At 37.7% G+C, this 24,716-nt stretch overlaps 1 protein-coding gene across 3 annotated transcripts in view; it reads left to right on the plus strand.

Annotated features, from left to right (window-relative positions):
• The window catches only part of NDC1 (NDC1 transmembrane nucleoporin), a 55,572-nt gene that overhangs the window by 18,839 nt on the left and 12,017 nt on the right, over positions 1 to 24,716 (plus strand). For 2 of the 3 annotated variants that reach the window (XM_020871390.2, XM_020871392.2), the window contains exons 8-16: positions 1,827 to 1,962; positions 2,838 to 2,930; positions 4,436 to 4,517; positions 6,958 to 7,116; positions 11,426 to 11,671; positions 11,771 to 11,886; positions 13,909 to 13,959; positions 16,357 to 16,420; positions 17,155 to 17,255. In XM_020871390.2, coding sequence (XP_020727049.2) covers positions 1,827 to 1,962; positions 2,838 to 2,930; positions 4,436 to 4,517; positions 6,958 to 7,116; positions 11,426 to 11,671; positions 11,771 to 11,886; positions 13,909 to 13,959; positions 16,357 to 16,420; positions 17,155 to 17,255 — 1,048 coding nt within the window. Of the gene's footprint in view, positions 1 to 1,826; positions 1,963 to 2,837; positions 2,931 to 4,435; positions 4,518 to 6,957; positions 7,117 to 11,425; positions 11,672 to 11,770; positions 11,887 to 13,908; positions 13,960 to 16,356; positions 16,421 to 16,780; positions 16,847 to 17,154; positions 17,256 to 24,716 lie in introns of those variants that run through there. The other variant, XM_020871391.2, reaches the window with a different exon arrangement.

The raw sequence follows: 24,716 nt of genomic DNA on the forward strand, positions 1-24,716 counted from the left end.
TATATATATATATTTCACATAATTTAAAATGCCAGTGGTATATAGAAGGGTATACAGTGACTCTGTTGGACCCAGTTTCTAGTCACCCAGTTCCTTTCCCCCAAAATAAGCAGTGATAATTCCTTTTTTGTTAGATACAGCTTCTATATAAGTGGACTTGAGTTCTATAGGCATACCTCTCTTGTTTCTCTCCTCAATAATCATTCTATGCTATGTTATAGTAGATAAGCACCACACTGTGGTTTTACTCTTAATTTTGCCTGTGAGGAAACCAGATTTGAATTGGGTCATGTGGCCAGTTGAAGTTCCTAAGTAGCAGTGGAGTGACAGCACTGGGGTTTATTGTTCCAGTTGTTTCCATGTGCACTTTGCACATAGGTAAAGCTTTAATTTTTGTTTGGCAGAAAAATACAAACTTCTTTACTAGTATTTGTTCTTTTAATTATTGGTTATTCCACCATGATCCTTTTTGTATGATCTTAACTACTACCACTTAAATAAAAATAACACTTTCATTGTTGTTTTAAGAAATATTTCTTTACTTCTTTGACTGTGCCAGGTCTTAGTTGTGGCATGTGAGATCCAGCTCCCTGACCAGGAGTCGGACCTGGGTCCCCTGCACTGGGAGCATGGAATCTTAGCCGCTGGACCACCAGGGAGGTCCCTAACTGCTGCCACTTCAGAGAAGTGAGAATATTGACATTTGTGAATGTTTGCAATATTATGGTTTCTGCACTGTAGATTTCATTTCCTAACTTGTAAAAATTTCTTGGTAAAATTTACTTTTGTCTTCTGCTTAATCACTAGATATGAAACCAAATGGGCAGGTCACTTATTATCTTAGCCCAGATTTTAAACTTGGTCAAATAGAAAAAGAATGATATTTGATAGAAATTTAACATAATAGTTTTTTCCTCTTTTCCCTTAAAAAATGTTTTGCTTATATGACAGTGTATGGTATTCTGGTCTTAACGTTTGCCAGGTCCTCAGTAAAGTTTATTTAAAAGCAGAAAAAAACATTATTTCCCCCCCTCCCTCTCCCAGCCCCAAGGAGTGTCAAGTACTATGCTGGGCACTCCTAACATAAACTGTTTTAAATCTCCTAAAAGCCCTAAGAGGTAGAAGGAAGAGATTATGCCAACATATGGATGAGGAAACTGAGGGTAGGTTAGGTCAAGTGATTAACAGAATCACAGCAATTACAAATAGCAGAGTCAGAAGTTCCAGTCCTATTTTCACAGTGCTGAGTGTCTGTCTGTAGAATTATGATGACATTGCAAATTGAGCTGTTCAAGGTTTTGGTAAGATTGCCTGTGTTCTCTTTATTTAGCTTTCTTACAGAGTTTGTTAAATTGTTTTAAAAGTAGAGTTTGTTGTTTTTAGATAGTACTTTGTGCCCTTAACTGTTATGAAACTGTTTATGCATGTATACAGGTAGAGTTGAAATCTGGTCCAGGAGAGGTGCTAATCTTGTTGAATGGTTTTTAAGTATCAAGCTACAAAACAACAATACTAAATTTTACCCAGCCTCTTGGGGAGTCTTCCTCTGTCATAGAAAATGACATTGAGGATTTGAAATGCAAGAAACTGAGAGCCAGTTTAGGTTTGCTCTTCCTTCAAGGCTCCCTTGTGTACTTAATAAGAAAGTATTAGTTAAAAAAAAAAAAAGTATTAGTGAAAGAACTGTATAGAGTACAAAAGAAGAGGAATTTATCACCATTATTGTTTAGAAATAGGATTTGCTTCTCAGTATGGGGCCCCAGGTCTCTTAAATGCTTAGATTGTAGTCTTCCCACAGGATTAAACAGTGATTTCTGTTTTCATAGGCAGTTTCATAGGCCTCTTGACACTGTGAGTGGCCTCTTGAGTCTCTCGTTACTCTATCATGTCTGGCTGTGTGGTGCTTTTGTCCTGATGACTTGGTACATCTCATGGCTACTCTTCAAAATCTATGCCACAGAGGTTAGTATTGAGTTTTTTGTCAGTACTTTTCTGTTTTGGAGTGCAGAGGTTTATTTTTGGTAGCACACTCATCAGCATGTTGTTGTGCCCAAAGCCATTTTGCAAAGTTGGGTTTCGGTTTTTTCCTGAGACTTCACAATAAATGCGTCAGTTATAACCACCATTTAATTATAGTGTTTTTTGTTTTTTGTTTTTTTTTCCTGAGGAAAAGTATTAGTATTTATTTATTTTTTTTTTTAGTATTCTTAATGTTAGAAAACTAAACTGAATGAACAGTTAGTTAAACTTGGCTATGAGTTATCTCTAGTGTAATTCTCTTTGGAAAGTTTCCATTTCTTTATTGAGCATATACTAGATTGGCCTGAGTTTTTAATTAAGTTTATATGTTACTGATATAGATACTATTAAAATATTTAAATATAAGGCAATAAAAATACACATTCTTTGAAGGAAATTTTAGAATTTATGTTGAAGAAATGATTTTAAATGAATAGGAATAGCATTGTCTTCATCATTCAACTGTTTGTCTTAGAAAATGAGTGTTTCTGTTTTATTTTACCACTTCTATAGATTTGTATCCTTCAGTGGCTTCAGAGAATTTTTGTTTCTTAAATTTGTTTCTATTATTGGAAGCCAGAGATCTAGTAATTTTGGGAAAGTAACATTTTAGAAGGTAGTGTATTTGAGTATATATAACTTTAATGCTACCTGTTTTTGTAAGGAACACTAAAGATGTTAAATTTGGTTGTCTTGTCTTTATAATGAATTTCAAATAGTGCTAAATATACTGAATGTCATTAGTGCTGATATACTGAGTGTAATTTGTCATGAAAACAAGTCATTGCATAGTCTTTGTATTTAATTATATTTGATAGGCTCATCTGTTCCCTGTTCAACCACCATTTTCAGAAGACTCAGATGAATGCCTCCCAAAAGTTTTAAACAGCAATCCTCCTCTCATCATAAAGGTACCAGAGCTATGCATTTTGTGTATTTACATAGTCATCTCTAACTTATCTTATGGAATGATCTTCATATTTAATATATTTATATTTTTTGAAGGTCTAGAATATTCTAGTACTGTAAAAAAGTATTGTAAAAATCACCTACATGCTACATTGAATGTTATTACTTTTTCCAGCTTTCATTCCAGGTGACTAAAATGCAAATATATATTGCAATGTATATGTATAAGCTAGACTATTTCTATGTTTAGGAGAGATTGAAAAATATTTCAAGTATGAAATATAATGATATACAATGATATACATTGGTTTTTCACAAATTCCTCATGGTAGCAAAACAAAACACTTTTTTTTTTAATCATTGGATTAGGAAATATTTTCACTCATATAATATCGTTGACTGTTATGATCAAAGAATGTTTGTTATGATCAAACAGAGAGTACATATTAATGAACTCAAAGTTTGAAATGATGATCTGAAACAAATTTTAATCAAAAGTCTAAAGAATTTGTAACATGGTTCTAAATCAACCTAAGTGAGAATAAATTATTTTGATTTTGAAATTTTAAAGTAGAACTATAAAATATATGTGATCTTGTTAAGAGTTCATAGTACTTAAAAAAGAATTAAAGTAGAACCCAGAGTTTGGATTACACTCTAGAAAAGTAGTAAACTAATAAGAAAATGACCCACTGAGGTTCTAATTACCTTTAAATATCAATTGTGATTAGTTTATTAGATAAACAAAAATATCAAATACTCATTTGGTTATTTAACAGATCTGTAATTATTGGGCACATGTCAGTCACTGCTAGTTGCTTAGGGTGTAATGATGAATAAGGCAGAGCACAACCTAATGGATAAGGCAGATCCACAAAATAATGAAAATTTACTGTGTAAGTGTAACGGGAACCACTTACTCTGCTTGGGACCCAAACAAGAAACCTTCACCGAAGGGATGGTGTCTTGAATGATGAGTAAAGTGGTTTGTCAGGGAACAAGATGATGATATATCATAAAAAAGCACAGAGTATGTTGTGTATCTCCTGCATGCTGGGTACTACCTTGGGATGTGGTAGTGAGCAAGGTGTTGTCCCTGCCTCACAGCTTAGTGGCTGGTACCAGTTGAGACAGCTAAGTAGGCACTTAGTATAAATTACAGTCAGTACAGCGGCTGAGAGCTGTGTGAGTATGTTTTTGTCAGGGAGGCCAGGGAAGTTCCAGGAGGAAGTGATGTTTTATGTTTCCCACCACAAGGTGGGAAGGAACACAGTTCCTTTCTGTAGTTCCTTGGTAGCTGGAGCCCATAGTGACTAGGGTAGCCTACGGAGGATAGAGGCAGGGAAGTGAAAGTCTTGAAGGAAAAGTTATGGTTCTGAAAAGTCTTCTCTTCATGAAAAATTTCAACTGATTTCCCCTTAGATATGTAGTGTTAAGCCCCATTCGTAAATAAGATTTTATAGAGAGTGTAAAAAAATTAAATAATGTGTATTTTCTTTCCTTTCAGTATTTGGCCCTGCAGGACCTGATGTTGCTTTCTCAATACTCTCCTTCACGAAGACAAGAAGTTTTTAGCCTTAGCCAACCAGGTATTGCTAAAAGTAATAGACCTAATAGGAATTGAGTATGTGTGTGCAGAAAGCAATCTACTTAAAATTTGTGGTGAGTGAGATGTATTTATTAAAACATCACACATCAGTGAGTCTGTTAAAGTATCGATTTGAATCTTATACAGCTAAGTGTTTACATTATTGTGGTTAAAAATTATGTTTCTAGGGAAAGTATTTTTCAACTTTTATGTTATTTCCTTCAGCCCCCCTCTTCCCTTCACCTAGAGAAATTGTGAGGTAGGCTGACAGTTTCAGAGCAGAAAGGTACAGTTTAAGAATCCCAGAAGTTTTAATACTACAAAGGGTCTTAAAAAACAGTGGTCTGATTCTCTGATAGAGGACCTAAGTCTCAAGAGAGATTAAGTGGCTTAATAAAGTTAATGTCAAGAGTTGGATTTAAGAAATTCTGTTACTTGACTCTTAAGTGCAGAGCTCCCTATTCCAGCCATACTCCTTTGCCTCCCTGTAAAAAGGAGTGTGAAAAGGAACTAGATTTGATGGTGGTCTGTCCAAGGATGCTCTTGGCAACTATGGAACAATTCTCCATTGTTACTTGCCAAGCTCCTCAAGGTTGCAGCTATGCCAGTAATGCTCTGCCTAATTGTTAGAAGGAAAGCCTTCCAGCCTAGCACCAGTGGGGACAGAACTGGATGGCTTTATATCTCTCTAATAAACTTTTCATTATTTGGCCAAACTTGTCAATTCCCACATTATAAAATAAACCTATAGTTACATGCTACATGGTAATAAAATCCAGTTATATAAAAATATAAATTTTTATATTTATATTTATCTCCTTTTGTGTTGTCCAGTCACCAAGTCATATCCGACTCTCTGTGACCCCATGAACTGCAGCACATCAGGCTTCCCTGTCCTTCACTATCTCCCTGAGTTTGCTCAAACTCATGTCCATTGAGTTGGTGATGCCATCTAACCGTCTCATCCTCTGTTGCCCCCTTTCTTTTGCCCTCAGTCTTTCCCAGTATGAAAAAAAATCCACTGCTGATGCTATGAAAATTAACTGTAGCAATTCTTTTCTAGTAGGCTTAGGTTTAGTTAAAGAATTCCCTATACACTAAATGTTTTCACCAGATATTCAAGTAAACTGTAACAAGGTGGCCTGTTCTCTGCCAAAGGACATATTATTAACTGGGCAGAGAGATAGAAATCAGATTTGTGGTTACCAGAGGTGAAGGGTAGAGGAGAGAGAATTAGATGAAGGCAATCAAAAAGCACAAACTCAGTTATAAGACAAGTAAGTACTAGGGATGTATGTGCAATATGATAAATATAATTAACACTGCTGTATATTATATATGAAAGATATTGAGTGTAAATCCTAAGAGTTTTCATCACAAGGAAAAATGTTTTTTTTCCCATTTGTTTAATTTGTATCTGTCAGAGATGATTGATGTTTGCTAAACTTACCGTGATAACCATTTCATGATATATGGAAGTCAAATCATTAGGCTGTATATACCTTAAACCTGATACAATGCTGTGTGTCAATTACATCTCAAAACTGGAAGAAAAAAATGTAATTGGACCATGAAATAGTTTGTGGTCCTAAGTTATAGCAGAATAGAACATCCTGGGGCCTATGGTTGAAGTACTGTGTTTGTTTTCAGGTTAAGTGATATTTCTCTTTTGAGCTGTAAATAGAGGGAAAGATTAAGGACGGACCTAAGTGAAGAGAGAATGATTTATTTGGCGCCCAGGATGGAGAAACCACTTTTCAGTGGATTCCTCTGCTGCTCTGAACACACAGTGAATCACTGTGTGATTTTACATGACAGCTATAGGCGATAAAGGTTTTAGAAATCAAAAGATGGTGAGAAAAGAATTAAGAGTGTGGATCACAGTAGTTTAAATTAGTGGGATAGCAGATTCATAAACCCTCTAAGTATAAAGTATGATCACTATCAAATAATGTGTCGCTTCTGTAGATACAATAGCAAAATAGGGGCTCTTTTGCAAATGAAAATGTAAGGAAGCACAGTAGGTCAGCCACAGCAGTTTAGAGGTCACTGGGGGCCATGGGGTGCATCTCATTAGACATGGTCAGTGTCTTAGTCTTTGGTCCATTCAGTATTGCTAGTGAAGTAACCTTGGTCTATTTCACTCAAATCGTGTTCCCGTGTTTGGCTTTATTTTAGCAATCAATTTGAGAGTTGTGTTTTTGTTTTTTTTAATGGTAAAATAGCAAATTTTGTTTTGTAGACTTTTAGGAAAATTATTTCACCCAGATATTTATTGAATTTCTGTTACTAGATGGCTTGAGTATAAATAATGCCTTAATAGTAGAAAAGTGGGCCCTACTGCAAAGTGTAAAAAGCATTTCTCATTGATATTTCTCCCCATTTTGAGAGGATACTATAAGATTATCTTCATTTTAAAAGCTGGTATTTGGACCTCTTAGGTGGACATCCCCACAACTGGACAGCTATTTCAAGAGAGTGTTTGAATCTTTTAAATGATATGACTCAGAAACTTGTGCTCTGCCAAGAAGCTGCTGCTACAAATGGGAGAGTGATGTCTTCATCGTACCCAGTGGAAGCTAAGAAATCGAATTCTCCAGGTAACTCCGTACACTACTAAGAGAGGGGAAAGCAGTTACATTCTGTTTCATAAGAAAGATAACAGTAGTTGGTCTAAGGATTAGATTGTTTGTAAGTGTGAAGTATATATTTTTAGGCAGAATTGATCCAATGTATGGGATATTGAACTGAACCAAGAAGGCAGCCTGAGTATCATTGTAGATTGAAAAAATTAAGTTCATTGTGGTGGTAGTGTTAAAAAGGCTAACATATGTTTGTCATTAAACAGAATACTTCAGTTTACCCTGATACAGAGCCAAGGGAATCTTTACAAGTAGTAGTGGATGCTGTTCTGATTGCAGTACCCCAGAGGTAAAAAATTGCTGGCGTGCCAGAGAGAAGCAACTGAAGTGACTCAGTGATTTAGGGATGGGGGCGTCACATTAATTGTTTTAAGGTAGCTAAATGTTTGAAAGATGAAAGCTAAGAGGGAGAAGTAGAGGTGGAGAAACCTATGCTATTTCACGAAACACCTTAAGTAGGTGATACTTAGGAATGTAAGACTGAGAAAAAGACTTAATGTTCTGATGCCTTGGGAACCAGGCATTTAAAGAAAATGGGCAGAACTAGCTGGGTGAGGACCATGGTAAACTTGGGGGCATAGGCTTCATCTGAAAGGGAAAACTATGGGTTAGCTTTGATTCATGGTTCCCATGTGAGAATTTGGACCCAGTATCTGAACTTCTGATACTGGAGGTTTGTAACATTGTACAGGTGGCAATTATCAAAACCATGCCCAAGAAGAAGAAATGCAAAAAGGCAAAATGATTGTCTGAGGAGGCCTTACAAATAACTGAGAAAAAAAGAGAAGCAGAAGGCAAAGGAGAAAAGGAAAGATATACTCATCTGAATGCAGAGTTCCACAGAATAGCAGAGAGAGGTAAGAAAACTTTCCTAAGTCAACAGTGCAAAGAAATAGAGGAAAACAGTAGAATGGGAAAGACTAGAGATCTCTTCAGGAAAATTGCAGATATCAAGGGAACATTTCATGCAAGGATGGGCATGATAAAAAAAGTGGTATGAACCTTACAGAAGCAGAAGATCTTAATACAAGGTGGCAAGAATATACAGAAGAACTATACAAAAAAAATCATAATGGCCCAGATAACCGTGATGGTGTAATTACTCGTCTAGAGCCAGACATCCTGGAGTAGAAAGTCAAGTGGGCCTTAGGAAACATCACTATGAACAAAGCTAGTGGTGGTGATGGAATTCCAGCTGAGCTGTTTCAAATTCTAAGAGAATATACTGTGAAAGTGCTGCACTCAATATTTCAGCACATTTGGAAAACTCAGCAGTGGCCACAGGACTGGAAAAGGTCAGTTTTCATTCCAATCCCAAAGAAAGAATGCCAAAGAATGTTCAAACTACCACACAACTGCACTCATTTCACATGCTAGCAAGGTAATTCTCAAAATCCTTCAAGCTAGGCTTCAACAGTATGTGAATCAAGAACTTCCAGATACACAAGTTGGGTTTAGAAAAGGCAGAAGAACCAGAGATCAAATTGCCAAGATCTGCTGGATCACAGAAAAAGCATGAGAATTCCAGAAAAACATCTACTTCTGCTTCATTGACTGTTCTAAAGCCTTTGACTGTGTGGATCACAACAAACTGTGGAAAATTCTTGAAGAGATGGGAATACCGGACCACCTTACCTGCCACCTGAGAAATCTGGATGTAGGTCAAGAAGCAGCACTTAGAACCAGGAACAACAGACTGGTTCCAAATTGGGAAAGGAGTACTTCAAAGCTGTATATTGTCACCCTGCTTATTTAACTTATATGCAGAGTACATCATGTGAAATGCCAGTCTGGATAAAGCACAAGCTGGAATCAAGATTGCCAGGAGAAATATCAATAACCTCAGATATGCTGATGACACCACCCTTATGGCACGAAGTGAAGAGGAATTAAAGAACCCCTTGATGAAGGTGAAAGAGGAGAGTGAAAAAGCTGGCTTAAAACTCAGCATTCAAAAAACTAAGATCATGGCATCTAGTCCCATCACTTCATGGCAAATAGATGGGGAAACAATGGAAACAGTGACAGACTTTATTTTCTCGGGCTCTAGAATCACTGCAGATGGTGACTGCAGCCATGAGATTAAAAGATACTTGCTCCTTGGAAGAAAAGCTATGACAAACATAGCATATTAAAAAGCAAAGACGTTACTTTGCTGACAAAGGTCCTTATACTCAAAGCTGTGGTTTTTCCAGTAGTCATGTATAGATGTGAGAGTAGAACCATAAAGAAGGCTGAGCGCTGAAGAATTGATGCTTTTGAACTGTGGTGTTGGAGAAGAGTCTTGAGAGTCCCTTAGACAGCATGGAGATCAAACCAGTCAATCCTAAAGGAAATCAATCCTGAATATTCATTGGAAGGACTGATGCTCAAGCTCCAATATTCTGGCCAGCTGATTCGAAGAGCCGACTCATTGGAACAGACGCTGATGCCTGGAAAGATTGAAGACAGGAGGAGAAGGGGACAACAGAGGATGAGATGGTTGGATGGCATCACTGACTCGATGGTCATGTGTTTGAGCAAACTCCAGGAGATTGTGACGGACAGGGAAGCCTGGTGTACTGCAGTCCATGGGGTTGCAAAGAGTTAGATAGGACTGAGTGACTGAACAACAATAACAATCTGAACTTCTGGTCTTTTTCTTTTTTTCTTTTAAAGAGACAGCTGAAGAAGTTTTGGGGGAAATCTACCACTTTTTAAACATTGATGACTAATCTTGATATGTAAAAAAATCACTATATGGGCCAAAGGAAACATGTCTCTGACTTTGATTTCATTATTCTGCTGGCTTCATAGACCACAAACAAAGAGATTGCAGAAGAAAAGTGATCTAGATAAGTTCATGAATGTCAGGTTTTAAAAGATTCTGCTGTGTTTCAGATGTTGTCAACATTCAGATTAGCATTTATTTATTCAACAAGTATTTACTGAATGACTGCCATGTACCAAGCACTACCAAAGAATGAAAGATGCAGAAACATTCTTGGGCCTGACCTTTTAGTGGGAGGCATACAAACGATGACAAGACAGTGTAACTATTAAAAGGAAGTCTGAATGAGTAAGATGATGCGTGATAATGAAAGGAGGAGTTTAAAGTTGGTCCTGTAAAGATGTGGAGCCATTTGAGAATTTGAATAGTTATAGTTTCATTAAATTAGCATTTTAGAAAGATCATTGTAATTCTGAGTTGGGGGGATCCTGGGTCTGAGCAAATATGGATTAGTCATTTCTTTAAATTGTTGTCATATCCCATCAGTCAGAATTTGCCTTTAATTTGAGGAATAATTACAAAACTTAAAAGCACTGATCTTGGGACTTCCCTGGTGGTCCAGTGACTAGGACTGCGCTCCCAATTCAGGGGGCCCGGGTTCAATTCCTGGTTGGGGAAGTAGATCCCACATGCTGCAATGAAGATCAAAGATCCTGAGTGTGGGAACTAAGACTTGGTGAAGTCAAATAAATGAATAGAATTTTTAAAAAAATATTAAAAACAAAAAACCCCACCAGTTTTAATCTTTAAATTGATTCTTTAGCTATTTCTTATTGTCATTTACCCTTAAAAAGTCATGTAGTGAAAATTTGGTTCTTATAAATGTTTAGTGTCTTATGCCAGTTTTATTAAAAAGATAGAATACTAGTATAATTTATTGTCTTTGTGTTTTGTGCTGGAGTGGCAGAAAGATGTTATTTTTGTACAAGAGACTCTAATTGGTAGAGTTATAAGATAATTTTTGAAGAAGTTGTTTATAGAACAGATGTGTAGATATCCTGGACAAGTTAATCACTGGTGTGACTTTTGTTAACTTTAAAGAACTCTGGGGAAAATGGGATAAGGTTAGTGCTCTGTACATTTTCACACTATAGATTTGATTTAGCCAAGTAATGGTTACAGTAAGGATATACAGTAACCCAGGGCATATACTAATGCAATAAAGTTGTTGCCATTTAAAAATAAAATATAAGTTCGTTCAGTGTGGCTTAGAGTTGGAGAAATTGACCTTGAAGATGAAGATATCTGTTTAGGGTAAAAAACTGAGAGAGGCTGAACCAGTCTGACAGAAAAAGATTTATAAAGCTCCTTAAGTGGTCACCAAGATGCAGTAGTAAAATATGGGTGTTGAAATTGTAAACCTATATGGAAACAATCTACTGAGCCTTGGTTAAATGAGTTAAGCAAAGAATTGAGATGTGTAAAATTTGAGAACCTCCACTCTGGCCTACTTTGATTAGATTGCCTCTTCTCAGCACTGGATCTATTCTTTTACAGAAGAAACTGCGTTTCAGACCCCCAAATCTAGCCAGATGCCTCGGCCTTCAATGCCATCATTAATTAAGACATCACTGTTCTCCTCAAAGTTATCTACACCTGATGTTGCAAGTCCCCTGGCCACCCCATTTGGCTCTAGTGTAGTGAACAGGATGGCTGGAATTTTTGATGTAAACACAAGCTATGGGTCACCTCAAAGTCCTCAGCTCACAAGAAGAGGGCCAAGATTATGGACTTCAGCTTCCGGTGAGGACCGTTTATTTTCTAAAATTTAAAATGTCATAGTTGCAGAGAATCATATAGCCTAAGTTTTTGTCTTCTTGGTGTTTTTTTTTTTTTTTGTAGATCAGCAAATGACTGAATTTTCTAATCCTTCTCCATCTACCTCTGTTAGTGCTGAGGGTAAGACAGTGAGACAGCCCAATGTGGTTTATTCATGGATTCAGAATAAACGTGAACAGGTAGGATGATATGGGTATAGGATTTGTACTTACATATAGCATTGAGAACATCAAGGATCTCACATAAGTAAGCCATCAGGAATAAATAGAACTTTGGGAATGCTTCATATATTAAATTGACCCATATGAAATTACTAGTATTTGGTTTTGAGTTGTACAAATTACAAATTTATATAGCTTAACCTAATGCAATGCCTTTGATCTATGAATTCTTTCATTTAAGAGATATTTATTGATTTCTTCATATACTCTGGGTGTGTTTTTAGATACTGGGAAAACAGCAAACAAAAGTCCCTGACTGTATGTTTACGTTCTGGTGAGGGCAGATAGCTGAGCAAGCACATGTATTATAGTTCTGGGTGGTGAGATGAGGTAGCAGGCACCTGGAGCAGCTTGTCAGGCTCATTAGCTGTTGTAAAGACTGAAATTTTCTCCGACTGAGATGGATGACTACTGCATGGTTTTACCCACAAGAATGACATGATGTAACCTTACATTTTGAAAGTACTGCTGTGTTGAGACTAGATCCTCAGGGGGCAGGAGTGGAAGCAGAGAGACAGTAGTAAAGCTATTAAAGTAATCTGGTGACCTGATGATGGTATCTGAATGACCTGAGTGGTGGTGGTGGAGACTGTAAAATGTGATCAAAGTCAGGGTGTATTTTGAAGATAGGTATGATAGGATTTGCTTATGGTTTAGTTGTGGTGTGAAACAATCAGTGTTGATTCTGAAGCTTTTAGCTTGAGGATCTGAAACAATGTAGTTGCAGTTATTGAGTTGCAACTTGCTGATGATTCTGGAAAAGAGATTTGATAGAGACGAGGTAGGGAAGTCATGAGTCTCATTTTAGACATAGCAATTTTGAGATACTAGACAATTCAGTGAAAATATTGAATAAGATATTAGACATGTATCTGGAGTCTAGGGGAAAGTCCAGGTTAGAATTGAAATTTTGGAAGTCAAGACTCCATGAAAATTTTTAGAGAGTGTAGATATAGAAGAAAAGAGATGCAAGAACTGGAACCCTTTGATGACAAAGTCTGGGAGATGAGGAGGAATAGCAAAGGGGACCGAGCGCCATTAAGGTGAGAAAGAACCAAGAAAAGGGTGTTTCAGACAGGAGTGTCAGATGCTGCTGAAAAGAAAAGATGCTGCTATGTCTGAAAAGAAGCATGAGGTTCAAACTAAAAATAAACTGGTGTGCTAGGAATATGGAGGTCATTGAGTCCTTGACAAGAGCTATTGGGTGGAGTAGTAACAACAAATACCTGACTGGCATGGGTACCAGAGAGACTGGGAAAGGAATTGGAAGACACAGAGAAGCTAAATCTTTCAAGGAGATTGACTGTAAGGGGACTAGAGAAATGGGCTAATAGTTGGGGGGAGTTGAGAGGCCAGGGAAGGGTTTTATTTTTTAAGATGGGAGAAATGACAACATGTTTGTTGATAGAATGCTCAGTTAATAGAGAGGGCAGAACTGAAGGCATTTTATGAAACTTTAGCATCACCTGTGGTTCCATGTGTGTAAATACTGCTGTGTCATGAATTTATTTTCAAGTCAGTTGGGTTATGTAGCTTTTAACATACTGGGAAAAATATTTTCCTTGTAAATGTCAACTAGTAGAAAACCACTTCTGTCTTAAGATCTTTTTTTTGTAGAGGAAACATGGTCTTTTTTGGCATTAATATTAAGAGGTTAAAGGGTAGGACAGTTGTAGAGAATTGAGAAAGAATATGGTTTTAGGAAATATCACCAGAACTACTTTTTGATTATGACAGGGCTCTAATTTGAGGGCTAGACATGTGTACATGGGAGTCCAGTTTAGGTTAGATGGCCTGTCTTGGTTATCCAATTTATAGTACAAAGGTATTTACTTATGTGGTTTACCTTACCTTTCTTTGTAAAGTGTGATGTGTTTCATTTAAGTTAGTGTCCGGAAGAACCTGGAAATGCGTAATATTATATTTGAGTAGCATTGAACTGCTTATGTGAGATAATTCTTCCCTTTTTTTCCATATCAGGTTAAGAATTTCTTATCAAAACGAGTGCTGATAATGTATTTTTTCAGTAAGGTAAGAATATGTAGTTATAACATTGGGAGTGGGGGGAGAGAAAACAAAATAAGAAATGAAGTAGCAAATAGGATTAGACTCCTCAATATTTAGCTTGATCCTAGCAAGCCAAACAGCTTGGCATCATGCATCACTAAACCTCCCTTTAAACAGTACCTGACCTAGACACACATCTCCCATCAGTGACTTCCCGAGGCTGGGCTCTAGTGGCCTTCTGGGTCTCTTGGCTGGAGGCAGCTTTGTGCCAAGGTGTGGCCCCTTCCTGCAAAGTGAGCAAATCCGTGGTGATCCTTCATGGCTCATTTGTCCTGCTGATATCGTTGTGGCCATTTTGGTGTTCAGAAGAGAGATAACTGGGTTAGACTGCAGGTGTTAAACTGGTTTTGGATTAAAGTTATAATTTAGGCCACAAACTAAATGACTTTCCAGCTTATCTGTAGCTGTCCCAGCTGCTGTAGGAGAGTACATCTCAGAGGTAGAAGCTAAAGATTCATTCCTGTTTTCACTGCTATAGCTGTTGTGTGTCAGTTAATCCTTTGATGAGGAAAACTTTTGCCCATGTATAGGGGAAAGAATTTTTGTTTTAATTATTTTAATCTAGCTTTTCTGTTTTTGCAGATACTGCGTTATTAACTAATAGTGCACTCGTATTAATGCCTTGAAGTAAAAGTCTGTATTGGCATACATTCCTCATTTTATTCTTTGAGGATCCTACTCTGGTGGTGAGAGAGATCTGAGTGACTCTGGTAGAATATAGATACATACAGCAAAGAATCCTTTCAAGTTCTTGAAACTTTTTCCACTGTGGTAGCAGGGAATATCCATGCACCTAGCAAGAATGTTTGCCAGAAATAATGTGTAGGCTTTCCATTAGAGCCCTGGGGAAACCATCAGACCCCTGAGAAAGGTGTCTCATCTTCTTCCAAGAGAAAGAGGAGTTGTCTGAAGTTTTACTTCAGAGCTTTGTTTCAGAAGGATGGGAAGAAAACTTACCTTTTGTCTTTCGTGTGCCATGCTCCTTTCACTTGTTCAGTCGCTAAGTTGTGTCCGACTCTTTGCCACCCCCATGGATTGCAGCATGCCAGGCTTCTGTGTCCTTCACTTTCTTCTGGAGTTTGCTCAAATTCTTATCCACTGAACTGGTGATGCCATCTAACCATCTCATCCTCTGTCACACACACATCCTCCTGCCCTCAGTCTTTCCCAGCATCAGGGTCTTTACCAGTGAGTTGACTCTTCACATCAGGTGGCCAAAGTATTGGAGCTTCAACATCAGTCCTTCCAGTGAATATTCAGGGTTGATTTCCTTTAGGATTGACTGGTTTGATCTCCTTGCTATCCAAGGGACTCTCAGGAGTCTTCTCCAGCACCACAATTTCAAAAGCATCAATCCTTTGACACTCAGCCTTCTTTATGGTCCAGCTCTGACATCTGTACACAACTACTGGAAAAACTGTCCCCTCATTTAATTGTGACAGCATTCCTGTGAGGTGTCTTTTTGGCCTCCTCTTCCAGAGAACGAAGCTTGAGGCTCAGAGGGGTCAAGTAGCTATCCTGAGGGCCCATAGCCAGTAAGTGGCAGAGGAGAAGCTGAGTGCGATCTCCTTTTTCCTTGGAAGTGAATGGCTACCTTAGGTTCTGGTTTTGCAGGTGGGTCTGCTGTGGGATAAGGAGTTGTAGACACCACCGCTTAACGTGGGAGATGTAACATGCTGTTGTTGTGAGTGCGCTTCACTGGCTGTATTATGATTGCCACTTACACAGACAAAATTGTTGTCTGACATCACAATACCTTGCTGTATTAAAGACTATTAGGTGGTTTTTCTTTGTAGTGGGGTTGAGGGTAGACACTTTAGGAGAGGTAGTATATACTTACTTAGGCAGTACTTTTTTTTTTTTTAAAGCATTCATAGCCATTCTCTTTAGGCTTCCTTGGGGGCTCAGCGGTAAAGAATCTGCCTGCAATGCAGGAGAGGTAGGTTCAATCCCTTGGAGAAGGAAATGGCAACCTACTCCAGTATTCTTGCCTAGAAAATCCTGTGGACAGAGGAGCCTGGTGGGCTATATTTCCTGGAGTCGCGAAGAGTTGGATACGACTGAGCAGCTGAGCATGCATGCAACCATTCTCTTGAATGATCTCTGTGTTAATGCTCTGAGATGGGTTGAGGGAATATAACTTATTTTAAATGAGAAGCTGAAGCACATAGAGATTTAGATACTTGGCCGGAGTCACACAGTAAGTTGTAGCAGAACGTTTTATTGCAGTTAAATCATAATGTGTAAGAATTTCAGGTCTTAGCTCTTAAGAGGCAGCTTTTATTATTTTAGTTTACATGATTGATTAGATGAAATGATCATTTCTGGGCAACTGACTTAAATGTTTTTGTCGTATTTCAGCACCCAGAGGCCTCTATTCAGGCTGTGTTTTCAGATGCCCAAATGCATATTTGGGCATTAGAAGGTAAGTAGTCTCAGTGAGTTGCAACAATGATTTATTTATTCATTAAATATTGAGGTATTTAATGAAAGATCAGTTCTGGACTTTGATCTCAATCTTTGAATTTTCAGATAAATTTTTATGTGTTTGTTTTATATAGATAAATTTTTCTTATTTAGGTTTATTTTAATTTAGAGATTTTCCTTGTATGTAAGTGGAGAAACTGAGCCTGGGGTTCTTGCGTCTCTTTCTCTACTTCAAAAAAATTGCAATTAATAGATTGTTTTTTAACCATTGCCTTATGTTGATGTAACTTGCTTGATGTATTTAAACATATTTAGCTTAGGTTTAGTTGTTAAAGAACTATTTCTTTTCATTTTACAGATACCACCTTCTCAATGTTTAAATGATACTTCCTCAGAGAGGCCTTTCCTGACCACCCTATGAAAAGTATCCTTACTTTGTCCCCTTATCAGGCTTTGTTTTCTTAGCCTTTATCAAACACAGTATTTAAAAAAATTTTTTCTATTAGAAAAAAAATTTTTTCTATTAGAACATAAGTCAGATTCATCTTATTTAAGACTATTACAGTTCAGGACCTTTTCCATCCCTTTTGCCTCTTTTTCTATATTATTACTCCCTTTTTTATTTAGACTTTTACACATTCAGAATATTAATTCTTCCTCAAATAGATGTATTGCAAGTGGATTTGCCTAATTTTGATTCACTTTTAACTTGTTTCTTCTTTTCCCCTCGAGGTCTGTCTCACTTAGTAGCAGCATCATTTACAGAAGATAGATTTGGCGTAGTCCAGACCACACTACCAGCTATTCTTAATACTTTGTTGACGCTGCAAGAGGTAGGCAATATGTGGGCCGGGTGGAAGTAGAGGTCCTGTCTTCTCCCCCTGCCTAGCCTTTCAGTTTGCTTCTTATATTTCTGAGTAACGAAAAACATGTTGGAAGTCAAAATAATGGTACTTCTCACCGTCAGGTACTTACAGTCTAAGACAGACTAGGAAGACATATTTTTAATTCATTTATAAGTGTTAGTTTTATTGTAACAGAGAAGGTATATTAAACCTGTAGGACATACCTCTGGTATTAATCAGATTATTTAGGGTATTGGAATTCTGTTCAGTACTGTAGGTTTGCATCCTTACATAATTTGTAGCTTCTGAAAGTGACCTGTAGTTAAGTTACTTGTGTAAATAAGAAGTTACGTATCGACTGGAGGCGTAAGAAGATAGAGCTGGGACCAATGGATTCCTGCTACGAGGCTGGGTGCATAGTTTTAAACTGACAGGTCTTTTTAGTCCCAGGCTTAAAGGAAGAAAAATAAAATATATGCTTCTTGTTTTTCATTAGGCTGTCTTTCCTGACTTCGTGTCGGGTGATATGTTTTCACTGCCTTTATTGTTAGTTCTGTGTCAGATGAGGTGTATTAATACTGAGGGCTGGGGACATTTGAAGGTAGGGGCTTGGGTGTACGGGTTTTCTGGAGGAAGTATTTCTGAACTAGGTTTGAGGGATAACAACTGGTGCATCTTTGGGTCTTGGGAAGCAATTTAAGATATGAGAGAAAACAAGCTTCACTCTTCCTTTCTTCAAATCTCAGTTCATTTTACCTCTTAGAATGTTTTACCGGTCAGAACCAGTGATTTTTTTCCTTCACTTTGTCCTTTTTGTGCCTACTTTCTCATGTATGTTATTTGAGACATTTATATACCCATGGATAGCTTTAGTATTTGCGTTCACTTCCCAACTACCTTGCTGTAAAGAAAGAATTTTCTACTATTTCCACAACTTCTACTATTTGGCTTATCTAACTGCACATTAGGGTAACCATGATTATGGGTATATCTTTGGTACTCATAGCATAGCCTTTTTTTTTTAATCACTCTAGTTGTGTAGTTTAAAATAAAACAACAGTACAATGTTCCCTAGTTTACAGAGTGATTTCATTTCATTATTTTTTTGAACTTCAGGTCTATCTTGTGAAGTAAAGTGGAGATGTTTCGGCACTGTCTTAGGCATGAAAGGGGCTTGGTAGTGCAGTAGCTTACCTCAGATCTCACACACCTTAGTGGCATAGCTGGGATGTGAATGTGATCTCACTGCAGGGCATTAGCAGTGGAATAGACCTCAGGGAAAGCTGCAGATCCAGTCTCCAAACTTGTCTGCTGTCTTTTGCTGGGCTTTTATTTTTGCATAGGTTTTTCTTCAGAGAGAATGGCTCTACTTTTAGAACTGTAACTTTCAAACTTTTTAGACTATGATATATAGTACATTAGACTCAGAATATAGTGTGGTGTGTGTGTGTGTATAACAAATAAAAGATTCTTAGAACAGTGCTTACCTTTTATTTTGTGCTTCATTCTGATGTTTTCCACTCATTCCACTCTAATGTTTTCCATTTCATTTTTAAAAAAATGCTGGTTGAAACATTTGATTTCACAAGGATCACATTGCCCTAAAGGTATTCTGCACCAAAATTACTTTCTTCTCAACTTCTCACCATCAAAACTCTTAATTCTTCATATTGATTATGGCTATGTTAAGGTATGATAAGGAAAGCAAATTTGTTTATTTGGTTGTAGTCATTCTTACCTTTGATTAGGAAGGTATGAATTACAGATTTATTGAAGGCTCAAGCTCTTTTACTTTTAAACAGGAGCTGAATGGAAAATACTATTGAGGGGCAGAGGAGAAAGAGGCAAAGGTATATTTTTGAGAGTTTGGGAAGCATTATATGGAAGAAAAACCCCTCCTTGTGTGAGGCTTGTGGCATCTGTTCTCCCCAAGACAACGTCACAGTCACCCTTTTGGTCATGCTCTGCAGTCATCAGATTTTGCAAACTACCTTGCAGCCTTTCTACCCCGTATCCCAAGGTTGAGTGTCGTGAGTGAGTCAGTGTCCACATGGATATTTATCCTACACTTTGACTTTCTCACTGTTGTTTTTTTTTTTTTAACTTTTTACTTTGTACTGGGGAATAACCGATTAATAATGTTGTGCTAGTTTCAGGTGAACTGTGAAGAGACTCAGCCATACATGTACATGTAGCCATTCTCCCCTAAGCTCCCCTCCCATCCAGGCTGCTACACAACATTGAGCAGAGTTCCAAGTGCTATACAGTAGGTCCTTGTTGGTTCTCCATTTTAACTATAACAGTGTGTACATGTCCACTCCAAACTCCCTAATTCTCCCTTCCCCTCCCCCTTCTCTTTGGGCAACCATAAGCTCATTTTCAAAGTCTCTTGAGTCTCTTTTGTAAGTAAGTTCATTTGTATCATTTCATTTTAGATTCCACATATAAGGGCTGTCATATAATATTTCTTCTCTTTCTGACTTAACTTCACTGAATAAGTAAGTCTCTAGGTCCATCCATATTGCTGCAAATGGCATTATTTCATTCTTTTTAATGGCTCAGTAATGTTCCATTTATATATGTACAACATCTCCTTTATCCATTCCTCTGTCGGTAAACATTTAGTTTGCTTCCATGTCTTGACTGTTGTAAAGAGTGCTGCAGTGAACACTGGGGTGCATGTATCTTTTCAGATCATGTTATTCTCCGGATATGTGCCCAGGAGTGGGATTGCAAGGTCATATGGTAGCTCTAGTTTTAGTTCTTCAAGGAATCTCCATACAGTTCTCCAGAGTGGCTATGCCAATTTACATTCCCACCTACAGTATAGGAGGGTTCCCGTTTCTCCACACCCTTTTTCCAGCATTTAATGTTTATGGATTTTTGATGATAGCCACTGTGACTAGTGTGAGATGGTATCTCATTGTAGCTTTGATTTGCATTTCTCTAGTAATTAGCCAGGTTGAACATCTTTTCAAGTACCTCTTGGCCATCTGTATGTCTTCTTTGAAAAAATGTCTATTTAGGTCCTGTGCCCATTTTTTTGAGTGGGTTGTTTGTTTTGATGCTGTTAAGCATCATGAGCTGTTTGTAAATTTTGGAGACTAATCCATATTGGTCACATCGTTTGCAAATGTTTCCTCCCAATCTGTGGATTGTCTTTCATTTTGTTTATTGTTTCCTTTGCTGTGCAACAGCTTTTGAGTTTAAGTACGTCCCATTTATTTATTTTTGTTTATATTTCCATTATTCTGGGAGACAGATTGAAAAAATATTGCTGCGATTTATGTCAGAGTGTTCTGTCACCAGTCTTTTACACAGTTTTCAGTCTTAGCCTTTGACTGTCATCCAAGCTTCATCAGCCTGTGTATTGTCCATCTCCAAAGCTTAAAACTCCAGGATTCTAGCTTCTAAGCCAGAGTCCTTGAATGTTTTTGTGCCAGAGATCTCTTTAGCAGTCTGATGAGGCCCATGGACTTTTTCCCAGAATAATGGGAAAAATAAATACATAAAATATAAAGTCTTTCAGATTAGAAAGGAAATCAGTTATATTAGAATATAATTTTGAAAGTATTAAGTTTGTGATACATTAATACATTAAATAACAAGGTCTATCAGTGGGTCTATGGAGAAGGAAATGGCAACTCACTCCAGTATTCTTGCCTGGAGAATTCTGTGGACAGAGGAGCCTGTCAGGCCATAGTCCATGGGGTCACAAAGGGTCAGACATGACCAAGTGACTGAGCATCAGTGGGTCTAACTCAGCGTTTTGAAGTAATGATAAGATGAATGGTATTTAACAATAATTACACTAGTGTGATGAGAATATTGATGATTTCTGTTGGTGGCAAAGTTAGAGGAACTACTAATGCTATTGTGATTTACTGTTTCATAATTGAAAGAATTGCTAAGTTTTAATTAGAGCTTAGTAAAAATAAACATGTCATTTTTAGCCCAAAGTTCATGGTCCCTGAATTCTATCCATAGATCTGTGGGCCATGTAAGAGCCCCTGTCTCCCGCATGCTCAGCCTTTTATGCCTTTGCTTCTTTTGTACATTCTCTTTGTCTTTGCTAATATTTTCACTTCCTTTGTTTTTCAGCTCCCCCCTAGCTACACATACATCTTTCCCTATCCAGATTACACCTTATAGTCTGTCACTTCAGCCATTTTGTTACCAGTTCCTTCACCTCCTAGTTGCCAGGTCCTTCAGTTGCACCCATGTGGCAAAACTCTTAAGGGGTCAATCCCATACTGACCGCCTACCCTTTCTCTTGCCCATCCCTCCTACTTCAGCCTCACTTCAGGCCCTTGGCATTCCTGACCTGAATTATTACTATGGCCTTTTGCTCCCGGGACTTAACAGGGACCCTTCATTCTGACTTCAGCCACTCTCCAGCTCTTCCCATAAGCCCTCTAGTCTCATAACCACCATGGACTACTCTATTCCTCCACCCCTGCCCCAGATATATTTTATTTTCTTAACCTAACTCTATACTTGATGCCTTTTCTCTCCTTCTTTGCCTAGAACACATTTTTTCTCATTTTCTCTGCCTCTGCCTGTAACCCGCATTTTATCATTTTATTACACTGTATGTTCATTGTTCACTTTTATTGTCTTTAGTCAGAGTACGGGGCTTCCCTGGTGGCTCAACTGGTAAAGAATCTGCCTGCAATGCAGGAGACCCAGGTTTGATCCCTGGGTCAGGAGGATTCCCCTGGAGAAGGAAAGGCAACCCACTCCAATATTTTTGCCTGGAGAATTCCATGGATAGAGGAGGCTAATGGGTTACGGTCCATGGGGTTGCAACGAGTCAGACACGAGTAGAGTCAGGGACCTTGTCTTATTTCTGTATTCCTAGCATCTGACCTGGTACCTGGCAAATAACAGGTACTTACTTATTAAATGCTTGTTGGATGACTGCTGGATAGCTTCATGGTTGGTTTGATGGGTGAAGACTTCTGTTCTGGGGCCTGAATTAAATGACAGTTCTGATGTGAGTTAATTATAATAGTCACAAGCCCCTTTGTTTTGTAAGACAGGGATGTCATGTGACTCATATGAGTCCTGTTGTATGTTTTTAGTTTTATATTCTTTGATGTAGAAGGGATTCTTGCTCTTAATAACAAAAATAAGTTCTAAATAGCTCTGTAATTTAAGGCAAGTTATAAAATACAGGCTTCTGGATTTACTAAGGAACAGTTGTGTGCGGGGCTTCCCAGTTGACTCAGTGATAAAGGATCTGCCTGCAATGCAGGAGACTCAGGTTTGATCCCTGGTTCGGGAAGATCCCCTGGAGTAGGAGATGGCAACCCACTCCAGTATTCTTGCTTGGAAAATTCCATGGACAGAGGAGCCTGGTGGGCTACAGTCCATGGGGTTGCAAAGAGTTGGACACAACTGAGCACACACACATACACAAAGAACAATTATATGGAACTATTTTGTTCTTTTGCTTTACTTTTCACTGTCAATCACTTCAGCCATTTTACTGAATCATTGAAGACAAAATATGAAAGAAAAGGGGGAGCCTTTCATTCTTCAGACCATTCAGAGGGCAAGAAGTGGAGGGATGGATATCCTCGGACAGTTGTTCCTAATAATAGTGGGCCAAGCCATCCTGGAAGATCCAAATATTACAGTGGGTTCATGAATCCATACATGCACTGCTGTCATCTGAATAATTAATGTTTGTCTGACATAGTCACAGCTATTTTTTAGAGGTTTCTATATACTGTTTGGGTTAATTTAAATACATATTTATTTAAAAGCATTATTGAGTTCATGGAATTATTTCCCACATTAGTGGATGGAGAACAGTTATTGTCCCATGGAATTCCAATACATAGCTATGTATCTGTCTAAGTGTGTGTGTGTATATATATAGTCTTTAAAAAGGGTCCTTAAATATAAAAAGTTGGGGACCAAAATGGTAGAGTGGTTTTTTAATTTAAAAAAAGTTTTTTTAATTGTGTTAAAATGCACATATAAAATTTAAAATACACTTAACATTTTAGCTATCTTTTTGTGTATAGTTCTGTATCATTAAGTACAGTCACATTGTTTAACCATCAACCACTTTTTCATCTTTGAAAGTATGTTTTAAACTTTTCAGAAAGACTTCTAGTCTTTGAAGAGTCACTGTCACCTTGATGTAGGATATCAGTTCTATCTATCATATTTTTTGCCTTATCACCTGAAGGTCAAATTTTGATATACTTGGAAATTTGAAGATTACCTTTATACTGTTCATATATTCAGTAAATATTAATTATCAAGCAGTTCAGTGTGTGCTGAGAGAATAAGAAAAGACAAACATGGTTCCTGCCCTCCAGGAGCTTGAAAAGTTAAAGTGGTAGTTGCTCAGATGTGTCCGATTCTGTAACCTCAAAGAGAAAGTCATACAAATAAGTAACAAAGTAAAACAGGAAGTCATACAAGTAAGTGTAAGTGCCACAGTGTACAAAAATGCAGAGTGATTAAAGCACATGAAACAGGCAAGTCTAACTAGTCTTGTGAATAGGAGATTAGAAGGAAGGGTGTAAAGTCATGAAAGGCTTCCCTTAGGAAGTGACCTAGAAGTCAGAAGGAAGAACGAAGAGGAAGAAAGGAATGTTCTTGAGGGCCAGAACTCTTGAGTTTGAAGACCCAGATCCAGAGACCCTTGACCAGTATTCTTCCACAAGTCACACTGTTTGTTTTTGTTTCTCTAGAATTGTATTTTTTATTTCTGTATTTATTTTTATATATTATATTTATATATTTTCAGTTTTTATGTTTTTCTAGAATCCAAAAGAAATGTTCTTTCTTTAATTTTTATAAAAATCCCATAAAGTTAGAATAAAGCTTATTTTGCATGATTGAATCTCTCTCAAAAAGACTATATCTATATCTGTTGGTATGACTTATTCAAGATCATGCTCAATAAATGGTCAGGTGAATTTGTAAACCAGGCTTTCACACCCGAAGTTCTTTCCTTTCTACCACATCAGATCACCTCTGCAAGGGCTTGGCAGGACATGTATTTCTTAACCTCCTCTCTTAATATCGACTGTAGCAGGTTAGAAGAGCCAAAGTGTGAGATCTAGAGGCCGAGCTACCTGTGTTTAAATCCTAGTTCGTACTAAAGCACTCAGGGTGCCTAGCCCGTGTTATTGTTGTGGTTGTTGTAGTTGCTAAGTTGTGTCCGACCTTTCGCGACCACATGGCCTGAAGCCCTCCAGGCTTCTCTGTCGGTAGGATCTCCTAGGCAAAAATACTAGAGTGCAATTTCCTTCTCCAGGGGATCTTCCTGACCCAGGGATCGAACCCATGTCTTCTGCATTGCAGGTGGATTCTTTACCACTGTGCCACCTGGGAAACCCTACCTCTTACTACTTTGTTGTAAGCATTACCATGCTGTATGACAGAATTCTTGTACAGGAGAAAAGATTTTTAAAGATTAAAAAG

The sequence above is a fragment of the Odocoileus virginianus genome, chromosome 5, assembly GCF_023699985.2.
Source record: "Odocoileus virginianus isolate 20LAN1187 ecotype Illinois chromosome 5, Ovbor_1.2, whole genome shotgun sequence".
NCBI lineage: Eukaryota > Metazoa > Chordata > Mammalia > Artiodactyla > Cervidae > Odocoileus > Odocoileus virginianus.